Consider the following 19,810-nt stretch of genomic DNA (forward strand, 5'->3'; position numbering starts at 1 on the left):
TTATAAACTGCTAGTAATTTATTATTTTGAGATTGGCATATATTTTGGCAAAGTTAAAGTTGGCTGGAGTGATAGTGAGTGATGAAAGATGTTATGGCGGTTGAGAAGTGGCTGAATTCCTTTGTTTCCAGACTTTTCACTTTTTTTTTTTAAGGCGCAGAATGTTTATATAGAAAGTGTAATATTGTTTTATGAGTACTTGCTGGACCCTGCTAAAACCAAGCGTTCAAGCTCTACTCTTTTAACAAAGTGTTTTGTTATGGAATTCCTCTGGGTTTTGATGTTTCTAAATTAGGGTTAAATCAGGTTGGTATGTGGGGGCCATGGGAGAACAGCCCAGAAGTGAGAAACTGTCTGACGTCTAACAAGGGCGCGCTTCCTCTCCAGAAGGTGATGTGATGGCAGGAAGAGAGAGGACTCCTCAACTGGACATGAAGAAGCCATAACATAGGGGCACACAAGGGGGCAAAGGGGGCTTTTAAGCACTGGGAAAACTTTCAGTATGTTGAGAGTTTAACATCTTTAATGCAAGGCCCTGCCTGCCCCTTGTCTGCTGTCTGGGCCACCAGAGCCGACTTGTTTCCCACGTCTCACTTCCATCGCCTGGGACACATGAGCACTTCTAGCCCCACGGTTATAAACTAGCATTCCTCCTTCCTGGTCATCTCTATTCTTCCCCTCCAAGACTGTGGTGTACGATGAGCCATGATACATTCAGGAAACACATTCTTGTTTCTGATATTTCTCTGCACGTTTCCTCTACATTTATCTCCTCCAAGTCGGCTACTCACAAAAGTCATTGGCATCCTGCCCTCAACTTGGCCCACTAAACCCTGCAGTCAGGCTCCAGCCTTTTTGTTTCTACAATAAAGGACAGCCTGTGCACAGAGCTCTGAGCCACAGGATCCCAGGACACTGTAGCAGCACAGAGAAAACTTTAAACTGTATAGAAATGGAAGCTGTTAAGCACACTCAGCTCAGCATTTCCTTGCTGTGAGCCATTGCATCAGGGCTTCCTTCAAGCTGAGTACAAGTAAAAAGAGCAGAGTCTCTACTAAAGCGAGGGAAAAACAACTCCAGGCTAACTCACAAAGCTTATTAGGAACAAGAGGGTCAATTTTCAGATTGTGTCACGCAGCCTGTGTTGTGATAACTTTCTGAGTCTGTATTCTCCCATTTAATACTCTACTTTAATGAATACCCCACATAATGCTTCTGTTATGCTCCAGCCTGCTTGCGTTATAATCTTCATAAACTCCTTTTCCCGAGTAGCATTAAGCACTTCCAGCCCTCCAAAAGACAAAGCAAAGGTTATCTTTCCTGCCCTGGTGATGCTGAAGAGCAAATGAGCCAATAAGGAAAAAGCAGGGGGAAGAAGCAAAAGAGCTTGCTTCAGAGAAATTTAAGAACGAGGCGTATGAACCCTCATGCCTACTAAAACAAAAGACCAAACTGCCAGTGGTTTCAACAAGGTGAGCATTATACCTCCAAACTATACAATTATTTATTATTTTTTTTTCAAACTTCTAAACATACATATCGATTTAGCTTAGCACTGTGAGGCCTCAGCTGGAATACTTTTCACAGTTTTGGGCACTGCACTTGAAGAAAGATGTGAACCAACTGGAGAGAATCCAGGCAAGAGCAACAAGAATGATCAAAGGTCCAGAAAATGTGATGTATGAGGAAAGACCAAAAGAATTGGGTTTGTTTAGACTAGAGAGAAACAGTCTGAGGGGAGACATGACAACAGTCTTCAGACATGTTAAAGACTGCTGCAAAGGGGAAGATAAACTGTTCTCTATTTCTACTGGAAGTAGGCTAAAAAGCAATGGATTGAAATTACAACAGCAAAGATTCAGATTAGACTTTAGGAGAAACTTTCTCTTGGTTACAGCAGTTATACCTGAGAAGACATTGCCTATGGAAACTGTGGGATCCCGTCATTTGAGGTCTGGGTACTGGTATAGTGGGGGTCTGCTTTGTGGCAGAGGCACGAACAATAAGTCCAAGTTCTTTTCAGCTTATTTTCCCCGGTGTTTGGAATGTAGGAGAGAGACTGTGCATGAACAGAACAATTCATTTTTTTTTCTGAAGGAATTTGGACGGGTCTGAGCTGAGCAGTCCTTGACCAGGAGATTAATTGCAGCCTTAACTACAATTAGTATCACTACCTTATAACCATTACAAACTGTTTGCAACTAGCACACTCAGGGAAAGATAAAGTTCTGATTCTCATCTGCTCTAAAGTCCCCGGACACTATTCTGGCAGTGGAGGGCTGTGTCAAAGAGTCGGGGTGTAAATAAGGATAACACCCTAAACATTGTAAAACATACCAACCAGTGATAGATTTCTGTGAACTCTGTTATATAGAAAGATTTAATACAGGAAGGAACCCAAACATGTGACGCTTTGTTAGAAAGTAGAAGATTACATAGTACAACATGTATTTTGGAATGAATTTACAATGATTTTTAACTATAAAATAGAATCAAAGAAAAAAACAGGTGAAACTAAGACAAATGCAGGGTGAATTGAGACAAAGTGCCTGACTGATAATTCCAGAGATAATTGGGAATGTAAGTTAGCACTTCTGAGATCCCTTGTTTCAATAGGTGGCTTTTTGTTTGTGTTTCTGCTTGTTTGTCTGCTTTCCATTTACAATGAAAAAAATAAAAAAAAGGCAAGATTGCAAAAGCCAGCTTTTTCCTCAGTTTCTTTGGTGCTTTTTGCTAAGCAGCCTTGGAGCTACAAAGGTTCACAGTCTTTCAAACATAGACTCATACCCTAGAAGTGTTTACAATGGAAAGAAGAGTCCTTAAAATACATAACCACAGAGAGAATCGTAGGGGATCTGCTGACGGTACATCTTCAGATGTCTGCATCCTGGCAGGGACTGTGCATGGAGAGACCTCCCTCCTCAGGCAGGCGTAGGTCACCGGGTCTGTGGAAATACTGGTTTGGTTTAGAGCTGCTATACGTACTGGCTTCTGAGGAGAGAGTTCTGCAGAGAAGGAACCGTCTCTTTTGTTTTAATGTTTCCAGGGCACGAACTCAAGGTTTAGAAGGAGTACTGTGATACGTATATCCTCAGCCGGATGACAGAGCTTCCTCTGAAGTTGATGACGGTGTTGACGGTGATCATTTCCAAGTCCAGCTGAACAGTACGGGGCCCCTTCACGGGGCGGGTCATCACCAGCGTAGCACTGATGGGTCCCGTTTGCTGTGCACAAGACAAGAGGAAGCAGGTGGGATTTTAAAAAGCAGCTCTTGAAAAACCATCATTTCAGGTGAGACCACTGGCCATGGTCTTTGAGCAGCCAAAGTAACAGTTTTCTGCTGCATTGTTAGAAGCTACTGCAATTCATGGGAGAGCGAGCTTCATTTCAGCATTTGGCTCTGTTTCAGTGTTTTGTATGAACTATCACCTTCTACAGTTTGTAAAGCCTTTGGGAGCCTGCACATAAAAGCAGCTAATGTACATAGAAATTTGCTATTGTCCAAATGGAAAAAGATGAAAACATAGATTTAGGGTACGCGCAAGCAGTGGCACCTTTTTTTGTGTGCGTGAGATAATATTTTGTTTGATGTAAAGAACACTCTTACTTTGAAGCAGCGAACACCAAGAAGGGGGTTACGTTAACAGAGCTTGGAGAACAGATGTTCCTATGTGAACAGGATCAGGGTTTGTTGTATAATTGCTTATGTTAATATTGCAAAACCTTACCCTCTGAAGAGAGCTTTAAATATGTGAAGGCACTTCAGAAAAAATCTGTCTTTTAGTAAGTGGAAGCAGACCTTTGAAATACCCGGCCAGAACAGTGGATTATGAGCATTTAAAAATCAGAAAATGAATGGGGGCGTGATAAATAAATGAAAGAAAACTAGCAGACTTGAGCAACAATCCTGGTTGCTTGGAGCCCTAGCATCCGGCAGATCGACCCAGATGAGGGGAAAAGGTCAGTGGGATCAGCAATGACTTTGCAACAGGAAAGCTCTTCTGAGATGTAAGCGATCACTCCTGGACCGCTGAACATCACTTACTGTGAATATCAAAGCCAGGTTTTGCCTAGGGTTAAAAATCAACCTTCTGACCGCCAGCATCCCTGGGGACTGTGCTCCGTTTTGTGCAGGCACGTCCCATTGCCCCTGCGTGTCAGAAGGTGCAGTGAAGGTGACTGTGGAACGGAGACGTCTTCTGAGGAAAATTCAAATTAAAAAAAAAAATAGTTGTGTTTTCTCTAACAGTGTCTCCATAAAATGTGTGTTCTCAGTGAAAAAAATACATAACAAATAAAAGTAAAGAACACAGAAAGTCAATTCTTGGGATAAAGTTTGGGGTTTTTTCCTTACATTTTTGGTTTTCAGGTTTTTCATTTTCCAATGAAGAGTTTAAAAAAACAAATGAGAAATGTTGATTCTTTCATTGACTCTTTGATTGGTCATCAAATGAAAAGAGGTTTTGCACAATAGTTTCTCTTGAGCATAGGAGACATGAGCTATTCTTAGACATGGGTACAGCCCTGGACTTTCCTGAACCTACTGTCTCGTAAAACAAGCGTGTTTGCTTTAGGCAGGTTACCTTCCTGGAGGCGCCAGCAGCCCCTGCAGATCAGTACAGCACTCCACGTGTCTCCATGTGAAAATGCCTCATACTGAAGGTTTAAATGATATTCCATAAAAACTGAGTTCTGCTATGGGAAGGATATTCAGCCAACAAGAAGATACTCCATGTTTTCTCTCAGTGAGCGCCAGACTTACCCGCATGTAGAATTCCCTGCCCTCGTTCCCTGATTTGATTTGGAAGATGTAATAGGCTCCAGGGTAGCGAGTTGTTGCTTGCATCTGAAAAATGTCAGAAGGCACCGACCGCCCGGACACCATATCCATCACTCTGTACAAGATGGTGAAGGGCTGATCTCTGCAACCGGCGTTTTCAGCTGGACACATGCAGCGGCTGTCAGAAATAAGGTTGTCATCAGGGATTACAAATTGCTGTAATATTGGATTCTTTATATGCAAGCTGCATTAATAAATATAAAAATAATGTTGTCGGCCAGCTAAAAGAATCAATGAAACTTGTAATGAATTTACTCACTTTTAGTATTCTCTGTCCTGCTGTTCTGTCCTACCTATACCTCTGCCTTCTTTATCTTGCCCTCTAGGCCAAAATATCTTGGCATCCTTTGTCTCCTTTCATCACTCAATAATCTGTACTTTAAAGCAACTCTGCAGGTGTAGGATACACGGTACATGTTTGTTCTGACAGTAATTTACACTGAATTGTCCCCAGAATTGTTAATTATTGGATCATTTCACTGATGGTGCTACAGAAATGTTGTATTCCTTGTTTAACGATCTTTTCTATACTACATGAAACCACATGACAAGACATCCTGGATCAAACCGAAGCACTGGCATCAAATGCAGAGCCCTAAGGAAGAGCAGGATAGCCAGCCAAGCGTAGGACGCTTCCACCAAGAGCCTCCAATTGTTTGTGACTCAGGAAATTCTTGAAACAAAGGTGTCTTCTGTGGAGTCATCAGCCCTTAGTGCATTTCTTATCCATCAGCTCGTCCAGCTTCCCCTTACACACACACAGAGCCCCCTGTGGCCCCCTCCACCTCTCCCTGCACCGCCCCTTGCTGACTTCGTCTGATGCCCCCAGCTCTTCTATCGACAGGAGAGCGTCCAGTCAATCCCTGCTCAGCCTCCTCTCACAACTCATATTTGGCTGTTTTCATGGCTGAAGGGTCCTAACTTAGTTGTTTCTCACAAGGAAGCTATTCCATACTTCCGATCATCCTCATTGCTCTTTATGAACCTTTGTCCAGTTATATTTCTTTTGAGAGGAGGGGAAGGAACTGCACAGTCTTGAAGATACGGGTACACAGTGGCATGTGCTCTAAGGATATTCTCTACCTATTAACACCTCAAATTCACTTAGCTTTTCTGACCTCATGGAACTATCTATAACAACCCTCAAATCTCAGTTTGGACGGATTATAATCAGGTCAGTGCTCTTTATTTAATTTGTGAATTTGGGATTGTCTTTTTACTTTACCTTCTTCTACACTGAACTGAATTCCATCAGCCATTTGTATTTCACAGTCATTGAGGCTCCTTCTGCAATTCTTTTCTGCCTACCCTTTTCTCTGCTGTCCTCAGATACTGTTGCAGACTTTGCCCATCTCATGATTTATCCTTTTTCCCAGGTTGCTTACAAATGTGTTGGACAAAGCAGGTCCAGCTCAGACCTCTGCAGAACTTCACTGTGAAAGCTGGCAATTTAATAGTATAGTCTATTCATTTTTCATCTTTCAGCCTCTTATTCTACTGTGCCATGGACTTCTCTCTTGCTTACGGTTGCTTAATTTCCATAATAATGTTATGTGAAGTTCTTTTTAGAAGCCTTCGGAAACCCAAACAGACTGCATCAGCCCATCTGCCCTAGCCCCATGCTGCTCATTTCTTCAGAGAACTCCAATGAAATTCTGAGGCAGGATGTCCCTTTATAAAAGCCAAGCTGAGGAATTTAATGGAAAAGAGTTGGGTCTTTTTGCCTATTTTTTCTATAACCTCCACTATTGACACCAATTTCAGACAGTTCTTCTGGCATGTCCCCCATAGAAAGGTTCCTGGCATTATAAACACACAATTCCTTCCACAGAGAACACAGATGCAAGGAATTCACTTGGCTTTTATACTGACCACTTCTAGACATATGCCACAAATTAAATGCAGTCACATCTAGGCACAAGCCAAAGCCACCAAACACAAAGCTCAGAGATCAAGAGTTCTTGTGCGAGCTGATCTGCGAGGACTCGGCAGTTGGGCTTTGGGGGATTTAGATACAGAGGCTTTAGATATTTCCACTTCCAGTTTAAAACTCCACCACCTCTTAAGGTAGGTAAACCCAGAACTGGAAGAACAGAACATGTCCACTCCTCAGCTGCCCTAGTTCAGAAAGCAATGTAAAGACATGAATAAATTATAACAGAAAGAAGAGGATTCTTCTTCTCTTGCCTTTCTATAAAATACATTAAGCTACCAAGCAATCTCAAGTAATTGGGTTTAGTGCAAACACTATGGATGAAATCCCATGGGCTGCAATATATATAGGTCTGTCTGGAGCTGAAATATTTTGAGCCCCAGGCAAGTACCTACAAAAATGTAAAAGAAACAGGCAATTTTTAGAAATGTGGGATTATTTTTTTTCCTTGCTCAAATAATTGCAAATTTAGACAGTAACAGTGCTAACAGCCCTATCCAGATACACACAATTTCTGGACAAGGCAAATCAGTCTGTGGACTTTTCAGCATTTTTTAACCTTTAAGCAGTAGGAAACTACTTCTATCCTGCTATAACCATCATCTAATATTTTAAAGTACTTGTAGTTAGTATTTACAGGAAATACTCATACTAACAGGCTGCATTTGAGCGTTTATGAAGTCAGTTAGTAATGTAAGTAAACGTCACTTATTGCATTACGAACCTTGCTGTATTCTCTACTCACTGCTAAGTGGTTTTCCAGTCTAACTTCCCACATATCTGAGTATCGTATCATGTCATATCATATCATATCATATCATATCATACCATACCATACCATACCATATCACATCATATCATATCATATCACATCCCACCTGGTGACCTGGTAAGGAATTGCAATTTGTTATTTTTATAAAGCTTACCAATGGTAAATGCAGCAATAGCATGTACGTATAGCTCTCTAGACACACTTCATGGCCATGCTGTAAAAACGCAGCTTGTTTGGTTCACTCTAGATACACCTCACGCAGATAGAATTTGCTTTTGTGGCTGTGGGTATGTTACTCACTTCTCATTAATCTGGATATAAGGTTCCTCGCATCTTACTGGGTCTAAACATTTATATTCTCCTGGGATATTGAAACACGTTTGCTGCGGAGTGCAGGTGAAGTTTCTGATTTCACATTCATTGATATCTAAAACACAAGAAATAAGAGAATGGCTAAAGCAGGGAAATATGTGCACTCTTACAAACCCGTTTCCATCTGAAGGAATTGCCCCAAAATTCCTAACACTCCTGCACCATGAGAAGTGGCCTTTTGGTAACCCCTCTTTTAAGATCAGCTTTTACTCCATTCATTTCTGCTTATTGGAGTGCTCCCATATGCTACGTGCTGCAAAAATAGAAAAGAAATTGGCTGCTCAAGCTCTCTGACCTTAGAGAATGGGAAAACTAGAGAGAGACGTGCAGCAGAGAGGAGAGCATCTGAGGCCTTTCCTGTGTAGCTGTTTCCTAGTCAGTAAAGTCTTACTTCCACCAATTGACCTCAGAGGGACTATTCACGTGATGACATTCTTACCAGAATTGCATAATTGGCCCCTACGAGTATTTCACCGTGCAATGCCAAGACCAAGCATCTCAATTCTTGAAAAACCTCTTTCCAGACACAGGACCTATTTTCTGGGCCCCTTGGGTTTTAATCAGCACAGGAATGTTCTTACCTTGGCAGCTTCTGCTATCGTCAAGCAAGTTATAGCCCGAAGGACAGATACAGTAGTAAGAACCAGGCCCATTCACACATTCGTGCTGGCAGAGGAACTCTGAGAAGCTGCATTCGTCCATGTCTGCAGTGGTAAAACAAAGTTTAGTGTCTTTGGCTTTGCAGTCAAAAGAGCAGTCCCACAGGCAGGTGGCCATCCAGACTACGCGCCCATCACCCCAGCTGGAGGTTGGCACCCTCCAGCTCCCTAGAGCTCTGCAGCAACCTGGCAAAATGCTATACAACAAGTTCTTGGTTAAACATTTTTCTCCTAGGGAAACCAAAGCTGCTGCTGAACACAATGCGTGACTTTTATTTATTTTTTTTTTTTTCAAATACCTGTCACCAGTTGGCCATGTTTTCAGTTCTGTTTTACGTCAGAGATAGGGCTACTCTAACAACAAAGCTGCAAGTGTAATTTGAAAGGAGAGACTTGGCGGTGGTTTTCTTTTCTTTTTTTTCCTTTTTTCTGGAGAGCAAACTTCCCTTTCCCAGGGCCACATGGGTCCCAGCAGAACTCCTGCAGCCAGCCCCGGCTGTTTTATGTTTCCTAGCCTCTAGCCAGTTACTTCCAAGGCATTCCAGCAAGACTACAGAGCTCATCCCAGCTTGGGTCAGACCTACTGGAAGGCCCAGCCATCTCCCAGATGATACCCAGGAAGCTAAGCAGTCTGTCAAATCTCTGATTGAAAGCAGAAATTGTGCTTTTTTCCCCTTGCACTCATGAATTGACCAGTCATTGTGTTCTGCAGAACTGTGCTCAAGTGAGAAAGACGAATTTCAGAGCTGCCCATGGATGCATGGCTGACTGAGGGGAAAACACATGCAAAGGCGCTAGACTGAGGGAGGCTGCAGTTAATCATTTCCTTACTTCCCTGTTCAGGGGAAGAACGAAACAAAGGCCAGAGTCCCAGCCAGGAACTCCCAAGTTCTCATTCCCAGCTCTGACATGTTGACTCTCCCGGGCAAATCACTTTTACTCTTCAGACTGAATTTCCCTTTCTTCTAAATTGGGCTCAGTCCATTTATCCACTTTTGGTGTTTTGTGCAGATGGATTGGAAAGTATTTGAAGTCCAAATATGTTAAGGGGGCTTTATGGCTGCAACCGCATTATCAAAAGGGATATGAAAGGAACTCTATATCTACACCATCCTGTTCTTGTGTGACCTGCCCCGGTGAGTTTGCTGAAAAAAACACCTTCCTGACAAAACATGGACCGAGGGCTGACTCCATAAAGGGACCGAGACATCACCCACCCCCTTGAGGTGTCCTAGCCCAGCGCTCCAGCACATCAGACTCATATAACCTGTGCTCAGCTGCTGTCAAGCGCTGGAGGGACTTAAAGCCCCAAAGGTCCTACATTTCTGCTGCTGAGCCCACCCAGGACAGACACATCTTTGCTGTTCCTAAACACTTTGGCCTTCTGCTGACTACTCACAGAGGACAAGGTGGTGGGCATTTCAAAGCACATCTACTGCGCATGCAAGATCTCTGTGATGAGAAAATAATCCCAATGTTGGGAAAGCCACGTGGAAATCTCTGCCTCTCTCCTTGAATTGGGCAGGGATGCCTCCCATCTTCAAGGTAAGCTGGCTGCTAGGCCACGGACTAATCCAGCAGTTGTTGAAGAACATCTGGATCCTGGTGTCTCATAGTAGTGTCACAGAATAGTTTGGGTTGGAAGGGACCTTTAAAGTCCATCTAGTCCAACCCCCCTGCAATAAGCAGGGACATCTTCAACTAGACGAGGCTGCACAGAGCCCCGTCCAACCTGACCTGGAATGTTTCCAGGGATTGACGTGCTTTGACAAGCATTTTCTTGCACAGAATTATCAAGAAAAGGTTTTCTGCTCTAAATCTGGGTGGTGGAAAGTCCCTTTTTCTGGCTTAACTCTCTAGACATGAGTGAGGCTCAAGCACCGCCTCTCCAGTCACCATGTTGTACTGGCATTGCATTGAACTTAACTGGCTCAGGCCCCCAACTAGCTCAGGAGCACATAGAAAGGTGCAGGAGTCTAACTTAGAAGCAGAAACACCATTAGAAAGCAGAAAACTTTAGTTAGGTGCTGCAGCTCTAAATGTTAAATGCATAAGACCCTTTAGAGGTTTAAGTCTTTGTTCTTTCCCTTATAATAAGGAGGTTTGCAGGGAAGAACAGCTTTGGAAACACTAATCTATACACATACTGCATATCACATGTCTCCTCTCTCAGAAACAGCATGTTACATCTGTTTACTGTAAATTAAAAAACAAGTATTTTCCAGTGTGTTTTTCCTTCCAAGAAATATTGGCTGGATTCTCTAATTTTATCAGGCTGTGGGAACATTAAGCGCAGAAATAAGTTTTGCCTTCAATTAAAATAAAGCAATAAAATAAAAACAAAAACAAGAGAGGAAAAAATACAGCGACATAAGCACAGTTTCTTGTGCTATGTGCTGAACAGATTAGCAATAGCTGTACTAAGAAACCATTTATATTTCTGAAGTGTAGCCAGAGCCATACAGGGGAAACTAGGGAAGGTTTCAGGCAGAAGTGTGGAGTTGTAGGAGCAAGTGGAATACATGCATTCAGCAGACAACTGGAAAAGTGCTTAATATAACGTATTTCTTTAATCATGGAAGAATGTTCCAGGACAGTCCCTTCTTTATTTGCTCTAATAAAGCTTCCCGTTCAGCATTTAGAAAGCGTTTTCTTATGTTTTGCTGATATCTTGGAGCTTTTTAATATTTAGCTTATTTCTTTAAAACTATTTGCAGCCCTCCTCCATTGTGCTTTTCTGGGTATTTGCTGCGTGCTTTAACTGTAAAGAAGATCATACGAGTTGCAGCTATTCTGCTGCTAACCAGGAACCAAGGCAAAAAAAAAATGCTTTAAAAAGCATGTACAAAACAATATGCTGGGAAAAGAAAACTTAACAGAATTAAAGAAACCAAACCAATAAATAAATAAAGACAGTTACCACTGCAGTTAACTCCGTCAGCTTCCAGTTCGTAGCCAGGTTCACAGCGGCAGAGAAAAGAGCCGTAGGTATTGACGCAGGTCTGAGTGCAAGGGTTTTCGCTTGTACATTCGTTCACATCTGCGGGAAACCAACGCCCAACGCATCAGTGACTTCGCCCCAAACTCTATTTTCAATTCATTACTGTAAAGCATTTCAAAGAGATTAGCTGTACAGTCAGAATGATTTGTTCTGAAAAAATATAACCAAGTCAGGATCGTTTAGTTTATTGGGATTCAGGTTGCCACCTGGAAATAGCATGTTGGAAAGACAACGTGCGTGGAGATGAAGCATTTTGGGAATGTCTTCAATCAAAAAAAAACAACATGGAAGATGGGGACGAAATATTTATTACAAATGCTTCTGGCTTTATCCTGCAATTTTAAAACCATTAAACTGACTTTGTCATAACAGACCTGAGACAAAGTGCAGCAGGATGTACCTGAGGAAGATAATACAATGAGGAATGGTCCTTATGGAAACCTAGGGCTGTGACAAAACAATTTTTTTTTTCCTTTCAGGACATCAGCAGCTTCTGGAAAGTCCTCACATCATTAGCACAGACCATTTCCCTCAGCATGTGGGAAGATGCTCCCTGCTTAGGTAAGGGAGAAGCTTTACGAAGAGGTTGTGCTGACTTTGATTCAGGTGGCACAGCACAGCAGAAGGTGGTCTAATGCTCAGGACCTGAGTCTGGAGCTTGGGAGACTCAGATCTAATTTGCTGATTTTTTCTGTTTCAGGTGAGTCACATAGCCTCAGATTTTAAAAATAATTTCAGCACCTAAACTCTCAGTAATTTAAGTGAATTGAGTAAATGTATATTTTAGGGGGCTTGGGCCCTTGTGCATATTTGTCCTGATACACTGGTCACGTTGTACCTGTACCCTTCTGAGGTACTGTGAAGCTACAGAAACATCTCAGGCTGGCAAACCTATGAACATTTTCAAAAGCAACGTTGGGAAAGTTACTTGTATTCTAAAAACAAAGCAAGTTTTAGGGGTTGGGACCAAAAATTTCAGTCCTGGTTTAGCATACACGGTACCTTGGCATGATCTTCCGTCGTCATTAAGAGTAAAGCCTGGGTTGCAGGTACAAGAGTAGGAACCGGGCACGTTGGCACACAGCTGCTGGCAGTAGCCGTAGCGACATTCATCTATATCTACAGATGGGAAAGACAGAAAGTAGAGTGGTCTGCCTTTTCCCATGCAGGTTCAAAGCAGCAAAGAGATGTTGAGTCAATGGTACCGATAGTGGCATACTGGGTACAGATCTAACAGCCACACTTCCAGGTGTTCAGACCCAGAGTTGTAGCTAAAATACATCTCTACTCAAAAGAACGCAGTAATGTGTTTTTATCCACAGCTGGCATCTATCAGTGTGTCCTATGGACTGACTGTCATTGCTGTGACCTTCAACTTAATGCGGTGTCATCGGGAAGCCCAGAGTCAGTCCCTTTAAGCGGTTACCTCGAAGCATACCTGGTAGCTCGCACAGCCCGTCAACGCAAGCACAGCCAGCATTTGTAGCAAGGTTTTGTCAAAATCAAGATAGAAACCTTTTTTACCTCCATATATAGCAAAGCTATTCATTAGAAAAGCAAGAAGTATTTGTTACTAAATACTTCTCTTTTTTTTTAGAGAGGATATTCTTTAAAGATTTTTTTTTCCCAATAGTCACATTCACATTTCATATGAATTTTTAACTGACAAGTTATAGAGTCTAAAATGTAAACAGTAAATTTACTGCCAAAATAGCAGTTTGGGCTGAAATGCAGCATTAGATATACATGCGGCTGACTGTTGTAAGAACAAGAAAATGCTGTAAGGTAGGTACGCTGGTAACCGCTATGAGAATTTTGCTGCTGGAGTAAGAACTGGAATGAAACACCTGGAGTAGCTGTCCTTTCCAAGGCTTTACATTTCCTTTGGTATTATCTGGCTTTTGATTTATGGAGATTTTTTTAATGGCTGCTCTCGAAGCTTTGAAGTTAAGTTCGTGCAGTAGAAAAGCGAGTGTATTATCTGCAGTCAGTTTGCCAGAAGGAGCAACGCAGGAAGGCACAGGTTTTGGTGAAATGACCCCCACCGTAGGTTCCAACACACATGAAAATCAAAATGATGGTATTCTCCCAATGGTTCACACGTATACATATATATCTGCATGAACCCCAGCAGTTCGTTATTTGTTAGCTATATTTGGCCGCTGCTTGTTTTAGCATTAAATATTAAGAATGTGTTGGGAAACTGAATTCTTGAACAACTCGGACATTTACATGATGTGGTAATACCATAAAAACAACAACGTTGTCAATCTGTTGTATAAGTAGCTACATCCGGCAATTCAAGTTTATATTGTTGGCCTCATTGGGGCAGTTTTGCCATAGAAAGTCTCAGGAAACCATTCTGAAAATGTCAAAAGTCTTGCAAATGCTCTCTCTGTGTAAACCAGCAAGGACACTGACACTCAGTTTTACCCTTGCTGGCTTTTATTTCCCACTGCATTCTTAACAGCAAGAAAACCCAAAGGCCAGGGCCAGCTATGGTATGTACACCAGCAGCAGGCTTGGCCCGAATCCTGCACAAAATGACAGTGGTTATAAGTAAATTAATATCTCATTTTGCTGACACGATACATTACTTTAAATACATCTTTGGCTTTTGCAGGACTGTTATCTCAAGAGTGCTGCATTTTGAGGATAAGGACTTTCACAGAGCTGCTTCTTGTGGGTGGGTCATGTAGACACTGCTCTACTGGCTCCTCCCGTATGAACTTTTCTGGGATAATTACAACAGAGGGAAGTGTAGCTTTTTATAACTGGGGTTTACTAACAGTGCACCAAAAAAGCCTGTCTCTCAAAACCCAACCCGGCCCTCTGATTACATTAAATGGCCTTTTACTGCTTTATGCCAGCAAAAATCACTTCTCCAAGGCCAGTGGAAAGTATGGGAAACTGAGACTTTTTTGACACTTAGGGAAAAATATAGTGACTCTAAATGCAATTTGCTTTTAGCTCTTTGCATTGCCTTGTAATAATCCACCCCATGATTATTAAAGTGGGCAACACTGGGATGTTATTGCCTATTTTAAATGGCATAAGCAGATACTCAGATCAGTTCAGCAATGCAGCCACTTCAGTTCTCTGGTATATCCATCAAGCCCTAAAGCACTTTAGATCCATGTCCAAATTCCAAATGCTGCACACAACCCTTTAAATTTGGGCTGTAAATGGGAGAAGTAAATGGATGTAGAGATGTAGAGTAGAATCCCCTCCCTGCCTTCCCTCATCCCCACCCCATCATGTACGCCTGCACAACCCCCAGAAAAAGCTTTTTTTTTCCCAAGAAAAGGATTTATGAGAGATTATGGAGTGGGGGGCTTGGAGATTTCATATCCCGGGGAACTACAGGACAGTGACTCCCCAAAGCAGCTATGGCTGTGCAGACCCCGCTTGGAGGATGCTCAGCTCTGTCCCTGGCCGGTGAGTTACACGGCAGCTGTTTGCAGGAGCGAGGAGAGCAGCCGTGAGTCAGTCCTTCACTGGAATTGGTACTTGGGAGGAGAAAGTCGGAAAATAACTGGAGAGGCTCCCGGGATGAATGGGCAGGGAAAGCCCGTTCTCCTTCCAGCGGAGGTGTTGTGACAGGACGGTCCAGCTCCGCAGAGCTGGCAGGCAAACAGCCTGCGCCGAGAGGAAAAAAATAATAATGAGCAAACTTTTTTTTTTTTTTTAAAGTTGTATCCTATCTCCTGGGTCATATCTGTGTACCTAAAATTAGCATCTACTTCTTCATCCCACAGGCATGTCAAGTGAGGGGAATGGGCTGGAGGAGAGGGGAGCTGGAAGGTTTTCCCCTGCTTTTTGTTGAAAAAAAAGACGTTTTTTTCAACAGGGCTAAGCTAAAAGGATGAACAGGACATTGCTGCAAGAAAAATAATAAAAGAGAAATAAACTTCTTGGAAGCCACTGAAATGGCACCCAGTTCAGAGGTAATTTTTTTCTCACCCCCAAGCAGCAGGGCTGGTTGAATCTAGAGATTTACCGGCCTGTTTCTTGGTGTCAAATACTGATCCCTTCGGGTCCAGACTGCCATTGGAAAGGACAGGTCTGTTTGGGAACAGATCTTTTCGTATACATGCCTGTGACTGATCTTAGATGAAAGGGAATCCTCCAGACTGGGAATATCAAAATCCCACGTGTAACACGGACGCTAGTCATATGGCATTGACATCTACCTTTTTGTTCCACGAGGGAGTTTCTCTGCCAAGCACACTGTTGGCACTTACAGAGATGAAAGACATTAGTTTCCACGTAGCCGAAGGTTTAACTCTGCACTTGACAAAGACGCTCAGTGACATTATTTCAGCAATTCACAGGTACACATGCACAGATGTGCAAATTTCACATCGCCCGAGGTTTTTACCTAAACACTGGCCTTCTAACAGCCAGTAGCCTTCAGTGCAGGAACAGGTATAGCCCCCCTCAGTATTTATGCAGATCTGGGTGGGGTTACACTGGTGAGAATCTGAAGCGCATTCATCCACATCTGCAACACAGAAATACAACAAGAAAATATTAGAAATGGCAACAAAGACAGATTGTTCACACTGTACAGGGACTTGCGCTCACAGTGTGCGCACCGGGTCTGTGCGAGGATCCGAACTGTGGCAGAGTAGAGAGAACAACCATAACCAAAAGTCCTAAGAATAAATGTCTGAGGGCAGTGAGAACTGAGGGTGCTCATCACATCTCTCCCTTTCGCAGATGACCCAGTGTTTCTCAGAGCTCCTCAAGAAAAGGATTCCATGACCTCGAGTTTTTTATTACTTCCACGTTTGCTTTGTCACTGAACTGGGATTTCCATGCTACCGGGCAGCATTCAGCCCTGGGGAAAGGCTGCTGAAAGGGCTATGTAACCCCACTGCGGAGTGAGAGATGAACAGGAGCTCAAGAGATGTAAAACACAACTCAGACATATAAAAAACCCTACTTCCTACCCCCACCAACACAGATTATCTCACTGTAATTTTTCCGACAGAAAGTTCAACCAAAATCAACCTTTACCTGACAAAAAAATTGTATACTTCCCTGGAATCAATTTCCTGGCAATAAAAATCTTTTCTTTTTATTTTTTTTTACCATCCTTATTGTTTTTAATGTATTTGGCTTTTTATTACAACCCCTTAGGGTGCTTTTGTTGTGATTTTTTTTTTCTTTTTTTTTTGCATAGGAGGTGAATAGCATTCCTACATTTATATAAGCCAGGACACTGGAACCTAACTGATTAAAAATGCCTTTCAGAGTCATAAGTTCAATTTGAATCCCTCCCTGCTCAATCTCTTCCCTGATGTTTCTGGCGTCGGGTTTGCCTCTAGATGTCAGAAATGGAAATATCAAAAGATAAATTGTGTCGTTTTTTCAGCCAACTCAGATTTCTATGTTTTATTTATTAATACCTAAACTATTTTTTATTCCAGCATACTGTGCACTGGCCTTTGCCGAAGTACTATGTCATCCCAGCAATGCTACTCCCTTGATCCCTCCCTGATTCTTATTAACCCAGACTTCGTTGGGTCATGACTGAAAGTATCTTGCAAACACACTGAGCAGGCAGCCAAGGGCAGGAATTATGTCTCAGCATCTGCCTCTGGGGCACCTAGAGCAGCCAGTCGGCTGGAAAATCCCAGCAGTCATGAAATAACCGCTCCAAGTCTACCACAGCAGCATATCTAACATGGTTGGGTGTATAAATAAATACATACATGTTATATATATGGAGAGAGTCGAGAGTTCTTATCTCGCCAACATCTGTATCAGGGCAATTTATGGTGAGTCAAAGCTGCTGAGATAACAAGAGTGGCACAAGTAGAGGTAATTAACTCTGGCGGAAATCAGTTCCCACATATTTATTGGCCAGAGAAAAGGTTGGCAAAGTGGTGGGGGAAGCGGGAAAGGAGTAAGATAACAAGTCTAGACTATAAAGGTACATAGATGTGTTGTTCAGGTCATCTGTTGCTTCTGTGATTGGGCTAAAAATTCTGAATCCTCCCTTCATACAGCGTAACACACGTAATTGGGCAGTATTTGAAGACAGATTTTATCTAACCATAAATTTACTAAGGATGACATTAATGTTTTCTAAATGAAAAAGCTTTCTATTCGTCACGTTTGCTTATTGTTTTAGGAGCGGGACCTTGGCATCTGGCCAACCTTGCTGTTTCCAGCCTACCCTGAGCTTAAAAAGGAGATTTTCATTTTCCATACTCCCTGCTTCCAGTAATATTAATAGGTTAAGACCAGTAGAGACAAAATGAGGGACAGGGTCTTTATCACGTGTGGTAGCAATGATGTTTGAAGACTACAGAAGCTGTGGTGCATCTTTCTTGCAGGGGTGCAACATGCAGCCTTCACCAAAAGCAACCGGTGGCTGCAGGACCAGTTTTGTTCCTGAGACACCTTTGTAGCAGTTGCATGAGCGGCAGCAGTACGATCACTGAGGAAAAGTAAGACATCAGTCCTCTTTTCTTTGATATCTACCAAGCAGATTTCTTTGCCTGCTCCCAGTCTTCACCTTTCGTGGTGGTATTAGAGACATATTTCCCTCTGAACACAAAATTTTTTACAACGGAGGCTACCGGATTTAACTGGATCTAACTCAATTCACCACAACTCTTTGTGCCTGGCCATCTAGACGGTTTTTCACCTAGAGAAACACACATCCATCTGAGCCATGAGCAGCCAGTTTCTCCAGGAGAATGCTGTGGGAAACAGTGTCCAAAGCTTTACTAAAGTCTAGGCAGACAACATACACAGCCTTTCCCTCATCCACTGAGCAAGTCACCTTGTTATAGGAGGAGATCAGATTAGTCAAGAAGGACTTGCCTTTCATAAACCCATGCTAACTGATCACCTGGTTGTCCTGTATGTGTCACATGATGGCCCTCAAGATGATCTGCTCCATAACCTTCCCCATCACCGAGGTCAGACTGACAGGCCTGTAGTTCCCCAGACCAGCAGGTCACCTTCCCTAGTTGGCTCCCTCACCAGCTGGTGAGGGCAGGGCCTGTTCTCTTACATACAGAGACAGTTCACAATTAGTCCATTTTTATTTGAAGCCTTCCAATCCTCATACAAATCAAACTTGTACTATGAAACCCTGCAATGTCCCACTTGGTGATAAATATCAGTGCCCCTGGATTTTAACCTGGAAATTCAAGACTAAGAAATTGAAGCACTAGTCTGCGATCACTCAACAAGACAGAAGCAAGAACAGGTCACAGACATTTCTGACTTGTAGTCCTTCACATAGCCCAATAAAACCTGCCCTTATTATATGAACACTTAAAGATGAGACCTTTAAGAAATTTTGTGCAGCCTCTACATTGGCTAATGAGATCTAAAGTAAAAAATTAACCATCATTCTAAAAGCATTATGTTCTACCAGGAGACCTCAGGGGCATCAAAGGCTCTTTCAGCTAAACTCTACCCTTCTCACAATGTTATTGTCCTACCCTAATGGGGCATCAACCTCAAAGTTTCCAGTAGTTACTGAAAGAGAGAGAGAACTATTGACACAGTCAGTGGCAAACTGAAGAAGTTTTCTAGCTACCACACCTCTTCGTACCCTTACAGACAGGACTGGGATTGTTGCTGTGAAATTACCTATGAAAACAAGAGGATATTAAAGATTGTCATACCTAATCATTCTGAATAAGACCAAATTTTCTCAAGTGACTAGTGATTCTGGGTGACTCCTTAGGGGTTCCTGATTTTGAGGGCACTTTAAACCACACTAGACAACCAAGGCAGGGCAGGATGGATCTCTGTTCCAAAGTTCTTTTGCCAAGGAGTGCTTGGCCAACGCTGGCCCTGTATGTCTCGGATCTGTGTTAAGCTGCTGTGTGTTATCAAATTAGCAGTCATCTCTACTCTCTCATCCATCCTTTCAGTTGTGTTCACATTACTGCTCCCACAGCTAGTTTCAAAGGCAGAAGTTCAGGCAGAAGTCCAGACTGAAATTAAAATTTGACCTGAAGTGGGAATGATTCACATTGTTACTTCCCAACTGAATACTGAGAGCAACCACACAGCCTATCCAGACCACTGCTCTCTGCCTCCTGAGAAATACCAGGAGGTATTTCCTACCTAGGTATACCACCTGGAACAAACACAGAGCCTCATGGCTCGAAGCCATGAGTTTTAAAGATCTTTGGTTCACTGAGCAAAGGAGAGAATAGGTAGGCAGCATCTCCATATACATTTGTGAGGAAGTCCT

At 42.6% G+C, this 19,810-nt stretch overlaps 1 protein-coding gene across 2 annotated transcripts in view; it reads right to left on the bottom strand.

Moving 5' to 3' along the window:
• Nucleotides 1-2,431: 2,431 nt before the first annotated feature.
• Nucleotides 2,432-19,810, bottom strand: part of FBLN5 (fibulin 5) — a 45,606-nt gene continuing 28,227 nt past the window's right edge. For both annotated transcript variants that reach the window (XM_054200537.1, XM_054200538.1), the window contains 7 exons: nucleotides 15,959-16,081; nucleotides 12,580-12,696; nucleotides 11,497-11,616; nucleotides 8,499-8,621; nucleotides 7,846-7,972; nucleotides 4,763-4,958; nucleotides 2,432-3,224 (listed from right to left, as the gene is read on the bottom strand). In XM_054200537.1, coding sequence (XP_054056512.1) covers nucleotides 3,063-3,224; nucleotides 4,763-4,958; nucleotides 7,846-7,972; nucleotides 8,499-8,621; nucleotides 11,497-11,616; nucleotides 12,580-12,696; nucleotides 15,959-16,081 — 968 coding nt within the window. In that variant the 3' untranslated portion in view covers nucleotides 2,432-3,062. The remainder of the gene's footprint in view (nucleotides 3,225-4,762; nucleotides 4,959-7,845; nucleotides 7,973-8,498; nucleotides 8,622-11,496; nucleotides 11,617-12,579; nucleotides 12,697-15,958; nucleotides 16,082-19,810) is intronic.

This window comes from Rissa tridactyla, chromosome 4, assembly GCF_028500815.1.
Source record: "Rissa tridactyla isolate bRisTri1 chromosome 4, bRisTri1.patW.cur.20221130, whole genome shotgun sequence".
In the NCBI taxonomy this organism is placed as follows: Eukaryota; Metazoa; Chordata; class Aves; order Charadriiformes; family Laridae; genus Rissa; species Rissa tridactyla.